Source organism: Marmota flaviventris, chromosome 17 (assembly GCF_047511675.1).
Source record: "Marmota flaviventris isolate mMarFla1 chromosome 17, mMarFla1.hap1, whole genome shotgun sequence".
Taxonomy (NCBI): domain Eukaryota; kingdom Metazoa; phylum Chordata; class Mammalia; order Rodentia; family Sciuridae; genus Marmota; species Marmota flaviventris.
In genome coordinates this window covers 61,029,822-61,037,540 of record NC_092514.1, presented here as the reverse complement: position 1 = coordinate 61,037,540, position 7,719 = coordinate 61,029,822, and the positions used below count along the sequence as shown (strand labels likewise).

Genomic DNA, 7,719 nt, shown 5'->3' with positions numbered 1-7,719 from the left:
TTGTTTTGATTTCATGGCACATGGTAGATGTTCAATAAATATTCATTTCTTTCTCTCTCTCTCTCTCTCACACACACACACACACACACACACACACACACACAACACTCATTCTCCCCAACCCCCAAGAGAGTACAACAGAAAGAACTCAATCTGGAACCACAGTTTCAAACCCCACCTTTGCCATTATTAGAGCAGTTACCATGCAACAAACCCCTTCGCCTCTCTAAACCTTAGTTTACCCCTCTATAGAATAGAAGAAATGCTTAAAGACATGCAAACAGGAATTATCACCACAGCAAAAGGACCTGAGCGCCCTTGCCCTCCCTTCCCTTTCCTGGGACAGAGTGGACTTTGTTTCAAATAAAACCTAAACAGGGCCAAAGCCTGCCCCATCTCTCCATGGGCTGAAATAACAACCACACATCCTTCCTCCCTGGGGCCATAAAGTTTTATTGGCAGGTCGGGGATAGAGCCAGGGTAAGGTCCCTTCCCTCCCCTGTCCCTGCCCAGGGGCCTCTCTCTGCAGGAGGACAGGAGCCCAGGAGCCTTCGCACTCAGACATTGAGCTGGTTGGGCAGATTGTTGTAGTGGGCGTCCTGGCCCTCAAGCAGGCTGCGGTAGGTGGCGATCTCTTGCTCCAGCCGAGACTTGATGTCCATGAGCTGCTGGTACTCCAGGTTCTGTCGCTCGATGTCAGCCCGCACGTCACCCAGCTGGGCTTCGATGCTGCTGATCCTCGCCTGGATCTGCGCCAGCCGGGCTCCGTAGCGGGCCTCGGTCTCTGCCAGTGTGCCTTCCAGGGCGGCTTTCTGAGAGGAGAGAGAGGGGATGTGTCTCAGCAGAGACAGCTCCCAGAGAGGACACGGGTACAGCCACCAGCCAGGCCACCCCAGACTTCAAGGGCACAAGTGTGTGTCCTACAGGGCAGAGACACGTACCATGCTGAGCTGTGACTGTAGCTCAATCTCGAGACCCTGGAGGGTACGTCGCAGGTCCGTGACCTCACTCTCACTCATCTTGAGCTGTTCTGAGTGGCCAGCAACCTCCCGGTTCAGCTCCTCAGTCTGAAGACAGGGAGGGGAGGAATAAGGACTGAGGCAGACCTTTGGGAGGGGGACACCAAGCCCTCTGTCCTCGCCACCCCATCCCTCAAAGCGCACCTGCTCCCCCTCCCTGCTTACCCGACTTGTGAACCAGGCTTCAGCGTCTTTCCGGTTCTTCTCAGCCATGACCTCATATTGGCTTCTCATGTCATTCAGGATCTTGGCTAGGTCGATGCCTGGAGTGGAATCCACCTCTACATTGACCTGGCCACCCACCTGGCCCCTCAGGGCACTGATTTCCTGGAAATATACAGCAGAGGTGGGCATGTCAGGGCACCGAGCCCACTGGGCCTGGGCCAAATCACTTCTTCACCCCCAAAGCACGTTGGTTTTCAGGTACAATCCTAGAAGCCAGCACTGGGGAGGACACTGGGTGATCACCATCCCTTTGCTAGAACCCTGGCAGCCATAATCACCACCCACGACCATGCTGAGGGTAGCCACAGTCAGAGGGTACAGGATCAATTATTCTCAGCCTTGGGACCTGGGGTAAGATGGACAGATAGCCAGTTTGACTCACCTCCTCGTGGTTCTTCTTGAGGTAGGCCAGTTCCTCCTTCAGGCCCTCAATCTGCATCTCCAGGTCAGTCCTGGCCAGGGTCAGCTCATCCAGCACCCTGCGCAGGCCGTTGATGTCGGCCTCCACACTCAGGCGCAGGGCCTGCTCTGTCTCAAACCTTTCAAAGAAAAATAGTGGCAGTCAGGCCACAGTTGACTCTGCACCTCAGAGGACTTCCCCAGTTCCCCAGGGTTCAGGAGTCTATAGAGGGCTTGCTTTAGGCCAACTAGGGTGGGTGAAGTCCAATGGCACTGAGCCCTACAGAGGACTAGGACTGCTCCCTGCCACCAAACACACACACACCCCCTGCTATCCTGGTTTCTGCTCTCCAGGGAATTAAGACTCACTTGGTTCGGAAGTCATCTGCAGCCAGACGGGCATTGTCAATCTGCAGGACAATCTTCGAGTTCTCAATGGTGGCACCAAGAATCTGGAAGGCAGAAGGTGCCATTATGGCATACCTACCCTGCCCACCCACTTTCTTCCCAGAGAAGTGGGAAGAAAATGAGTATGTCCCCACTCTCTAGAGACCAATACCCAGCCACCCATCCCTGCTGCCCATTTGCCTGCTCTCTGGGAGGCCTTGGAATCAGTTCATCTCCAGGAGCTGAGGCAGGAGACACACTACAAGGAAGGGTGGGTGGGGAGAGGTGGGCAGGGAAGCAAGCCTGGGGAGCACATCTCTATGAGTCCTATGCCCAGTGACTTCTAAATGGGCTGAAGGGGGGACTATAAGTCAGATGCAGAGAAGCAAGTTGTTTGAAACCCACTCAAGGACAGGTTGCCTTCAGGAAAAAGGATCCTATTTGTTGAGCATCTATTACGTGCCAGGCACTTTGTGCCTCACTCTTTATAACCTCTAAACCAGGTCAGTGGGCACTCCTACTTTACAGAAGTGGAAATCCTCCAAGTTCCCCTTTCATCTGAAGACTCTTGTGACCTGAGAGGCATATTCACATCTTCCAGCACAGCACCAATTACAGTGCTCTGGCTCAGTGTTTTTCAAAGTGGTTATAGCTCAGTAGTCAGGGTCACCAGGAGGTAACTTGCCATTTTTTAGTGAAACTGAACAAAATATAAAAATCAGAGGGGATCACCCAAAGTAGGGTAAGAATTGGTTCAAGAAGCTTTTGCCTTCTGTGGGAGGAGGCAGGAGTAAAGGAAAAGAAGAGAAGATAAGAGGTACTGGGTAAATAGTAAACTGTATTTCTCATTGTATGTCAAACAATTTGAAAACTGGGAACTGCACTGTTTTAGCTGGCTGTTAACTCCTCCAGCTCTCCCACACCTGTGGATCCAGGTCCAGGCCCTCAACACCCAGCTCCAGGCTAAGTTCATGGTTGAAACTGGGAAAAGTTCTGGGAGCTGCAGGATGGGAGATCAAATATTGGGGGACTATTAAATGACACATTTCTTCAGGATGGAACTTTTCCCTTTGGGTGGAGACCAAGGCCTACTTTGGAGTTCCCCATAAGAGCCTGTGGCTCAGACCCACAGGGAGCTGCCTCTGTACCTAGTCCTCCAGGGCAGAGGTTTACACAAGCAAAGGCCCAAGGCCTCCGACTACCTCCCTCCTTTCCGGGGACCCAGGGCTCTCCAATTCTTCCTAGAGTTCCTTCCTCTTAGGCCTGGGTGGCCCCTGGGAGGGAGAAGAGTGGGAGGAGACCAAATCCTAAACATGAGGAAAACCAGACCTGCTGGGTGATAGAAGAGGAATGCAGGGGGCCCCACACCCCACACAGGGGTCGCAGGGGCAGGTGTGGCTCCAGTGGACCAGATCCCCCCAGGTCAAACTCGTGAGCTCCCTATGCCGCTACAGCCCCTGGCAGAACCCCTGGACAGCCTTTACCATCTTCTCTCACTCTGTGGACCCCCTTTCCCTGGACTGCAGACACGCCCTTCCTTCTCCTGGAGTCCCAACGGGGTCCTTGCGCTTCTACGGGTCCCACCCACTTTCCCTCCCCCTCCCTCCATCGGCCTCCACTTCCTCTGGTCTCCCGCCCGCCTTCTCTCTGCCCCACCCCACGGGCCCTCCCGCGTCCTAACGGGCTCGCTCTCGCCTACGCCTCGCCTCGCCCAGGCTGCCGGGCAGGGTTTCCACGTCGCCGGCCGCCCCACCGCGGCAGGTGCACCTCTGGCGGCCGGGCCGCCACCCACCTTGTCCCGCAGGTCATCGATGGTCTTGAAGTAGTGGCTGTAGTCGCGGGAGGGCCCGGGCCCCTGCTTCTGGTACCAGTCGCGGATCTTCACCTCCAGCTCGCCGTTGGCCTGCTCCAGGGCGCGCACCTTGTCCAGGTAGGAGGCCAGGCGGTCGTTGAGGTTCTGCATGGTCACCTTCTCGTTGCCCGCCAACAACCCGTCGGACCCGGCCAGGACGCCACCATAGCCGCCACCATAGCCCCCGGCGGAGGACGAGGACACGAAGCGGGCAGAGGACACGGATACGCCACGGCCACCTGAGCCCCCGTGGATGCTAGGCGCGCGGAAGGCGCCCCCAGCCCCAAAACGCACAGAGCCGCCGCCCAAGCCCCCGAAGGAAGAGGTGGCTGAGGACTGGCGGTAGCTGTAGGAAGTCATGGCGAGGCAGACGACAGGAGCGACACTGGCCTGAGAAGCTGCGGACTGCAAGGGGAGTGGCGAGGCCCTCACCTGGCGCCTTTTATGCCCCAGGCGGGTGGGGGAGGGGGACGGTGTCGGGGCGGATATCTGAGCCCCGAGGAATTTGCAGACTCCTGAGTGCAAATATGGGCCCTCTCCTCATTGGTCAACTCCCAGCGGCTCTGCACCAACTCTCCTCCCAGGAACCGAGGCCCGGACCCTCCCCGCCGCTGCCCCACCCCAACCCACTCTGAAGCCCTGGCTGCGCACGCCTCTGCTCTGGCTCTTTGCTGTGGATATTTAGCTCTGTCCTGAACGAGCTTAGACAGCACCGACCCCATAATTCACTTGTGACCCCGAATTCACTTATGACGCTCACTTACTCTTTAAGGTCCTCAGAATTAGGAAACCCCCCCCATAAGTCACCCAAAGAGCCCCTTTAGAATCATGCTAAGAGCCCCTTATGATCATAATCCACGTCCCCACCCCCCAGCCCCCTCAAAGTACTTGCACCAGATTCCTGCACCCCACTGGAAACTACAGCCTCCAGAACCCTTCCCCTAGGATGGCTTCACCCCAATACCCTCTTCATCCCCTCGGACAAAGGCAGTTTCTAGATGGGGTGCCCTGAGCGGCAGGCTTCCTAGCTGCTGGAGGCACAGCTGCCCCACCCTGCTTTAGCCATACAAAGCCCAAAGGTGACAATAGGCACCAGGGAAAACAGCTGCAGGGAGTGCTGCTGGCAGCCTGACTGCCTCCTTCACAATCACAAGCTCAAAGGGACACCCACCTGGGGCTTGCACACTCTGAGACTCAACACCAAACCCACTGGGAAGGCTCCCTCCCCTCTAGCCCCCAAAGCATGTCTCCATTTAACCATGCATTTATTAGGCTATTTACTAAGGTCCCTCCTCCCGGAGGAATCCCAACCTAGGGGAGGCAGTTAGTCCACCCATGGGGCATTTAACATTTGCCACCGAAAAAATAGGATGGGATCACTGCCCTCCTTGAGCATCCCTGAGGAGGTATTAAGAGATGCATGCTGAGTCCAGGTACCTACAGCATCCTCCTAGTGCACAGGTGAATGAATGAATGAGCTGGAGAAGAAACCCCCAAGCTCCCACCAGTCAGTCTTGATAATAGAGGAAGGAGCCCTGCTCACCGCTCAGAGCCTGGGTCCTGCTGTTCCTGCTGTTCGTTCCCTTCACATTTCTTGGTCTCCTCAAAGGGCCAGACCCCTTGCCAGATGCTGTAGGGAATTGCAATAGCCTTACCCAATTACTGCCCCCCTGACCTCACCTGTCCTCAGAATCATCCCCATCATTCCTCCTCATCTCTGTCACAGCTGTCTCCCATCTCAGACAAAAGCCCTGTGCCCCATGAGAGGGTGTTATGGAGATGGGCCAGTCCCTGCCTGTCTCCTGGCCTCAGTTTCCACCCCCACCCCACCCCCATGAAATGAGGGGCATACCATCTCAGTCCTACTCTCTGCATATTATCACCTGGTCCCCTGTGACTAAAAGAAGACTTGTTCCCAGCCTCTGAAACCTAAGTCCCCAGCAAACTGCCTTCTATCCAGCAACAGGAAAGGAAACTGCTCACACACACAGACTCAACCCCAGAGCAGCCCTCAGCCACTCAGGAGGCCCAGCTTGAGGCTGTTTCAACTAGTGAATCAGTTGCAGAAGGACCCAAACTGGGACCAGGGAACCCAAGGCCAGCCTTGAAAGCAGGGTGTGTCTGGTCCTCCACAAAGCTGGTAGCCACCAGGGCTGGTCTGCCATGAGTTATTCTCCTTATCTGGCCCTGAGGAGGTAGCCTGCTCCTTGTGAGGGGAAGGGGGGTGATTGGCCAGATAGTTGCTCTGCACACTAAGCCTCAGCGGCATCTCTTTTTCTGGCTTGATAGTAGGGTCTGGAAAGGGACTTTGTATCAGGAAACAAAGAACAGACCCAACAGTTCTGCCCCCAAGATTAGAGTGTTCTGAACTCCAGAGGAACTTAGAGTCCCAGCCCCCTACCCCAGGGGCATACCATAAGGACAATCAGCTGTAGGGTAGTTTACAAAGCCATTTCAGACCTCCTTGGATCCTCACAACACCCCAGGGGAAAGGTTACTCTTCTCCCACTTTACAGCTGAGGAAAGGGGCTGGAGAGGGGCAGTGACTTGCCAGGGGTCCACGGCCAGGAGTATCAGATTCTGGCTTCCAGCCTCTTGACCCTCAGCCCCGTTGCCTGGAATTTGAGTGTGACAGGGTCTTTGCCTTCCCTTCCAAGGAATTCTTAGCCCCCAAACAATTCCTTAGGGTCTCTTCCCCCAAAATCTTCTCATGCCAGATCCAAGGGCAGTCAGCCCCATACTGGCCAGGGAGAGTACACTGCTCTCTCCTTCTCTATGGCCACAAAGAATGCCTAACTGTGAGCTATGTGGCTTTGGACTTCTCTGACCTATCAGGAACTCAGAAGAACCAGCTGCTTTCCCACCAGCAAAAGTAGAACTGAGGATTCCAGGTGCTGCTCCCATTCAGACAGCTCTTGCCTGGTGTCTTTGTTCTACCTCTGGCTTTGGGAGGGAAGAACCTGGCCAAAGGACCTTCCTTCCAAAGCCCTAGTCTCCAGGCTAGAGGCTCGAGTCTGCAGAACAGAGGCATGATAGGATCAGCTTGAAGGAATTCCAGAGAGGATCAAGCTCAGGCTTCCCCAGAGCCCCGGCATCATGAGATTCAGGGGGGGCTGGGATCCCTGTTCAGTAAAAGTAGAAACTGCACACTCTGACTTCCCTTTAAAAGTTTCACGATGGGGGCTGGGGATGTGGCTCAAGCGGCAATGCGTTCACCTGGCATGCGCACGGCGCTGGGTTCGATCCTCAGCACCACATACAAATAAAATAAAGATGTTGTGTCCACCGAAAACTAAAAAATAAGTATTAAAAAATTCTCTCCAGTACCGGAGGCCTGATGGTGATGGTTCCTATTTCACAGGATTGTTTGAAAATAAATGTGGTGGTACTTGTAAAGGGTTTAATCACAGTGCCTGGAAAATAATAAGCATTCAAGTAACCCCATCATCATCATTATGATGATGTTATTAGTGTTAAGTAGTGTGTGGTTATTATAGTTACGACTACAAGTTTGACTAACATTTCCCCACTGTACCGGAGTGTAGAATCTTTTGTCTGGTGATACCTATTAATAGCCCACAAGTGAGAGGAAATGCTGATCCCGTCAGGGATGCTCAAGAGGTAGAATAAGTTGCCTGCGGTCATAAGGCTGACTGAGGCAGAACTGAGATTAGTTTCCCAACCAACGCTGAATCTGAGGCAGAGGTGCTCTCTGCATCTCTACCTGGACATATGCTAGAAGTTTCTTACAGTTAGCAAGTGTGGATAGTTCCCAGGGGGACTAGGTTAAGGGTGGGGGAGTTTTCATCATCCTTCAGGAAATGGGATAGTGGATGG

At 54.4% G+C, this 7,719-nt stretch overlaps 1 protein-coding gene across 1 annotated transcript; it reads right to left on the bottom strand.

Annotated features, from left to right (window-relative positions):
• Positions 1-557: 557 nt before the first annotated feature.
• On the bottom strand, positions 558-4,242 carry LOC139701294 (keratin, type I cytoskeletal 19). Its single transcript, XM_027947257.2, has 6 exons — positions 3,823-4,242; positions 2,013-2,095; positions 1,627-1,783; positions 1,185-1,346; positions 942-1,067; positions 558-812 (listed from the first exon to the last, which is right to left on the bottom strand). The coding sequence occupies exons 1-6, from the start codon at positions 4,240-4,242 to the stop codon at positions 558-560; spliced, it is 1,203 nt and encodes a 400-aa protein (XP_027803058.1).
• Between the last annotated feature and the right edge of the window lie 3,477 nt (positions 4,243-7,719).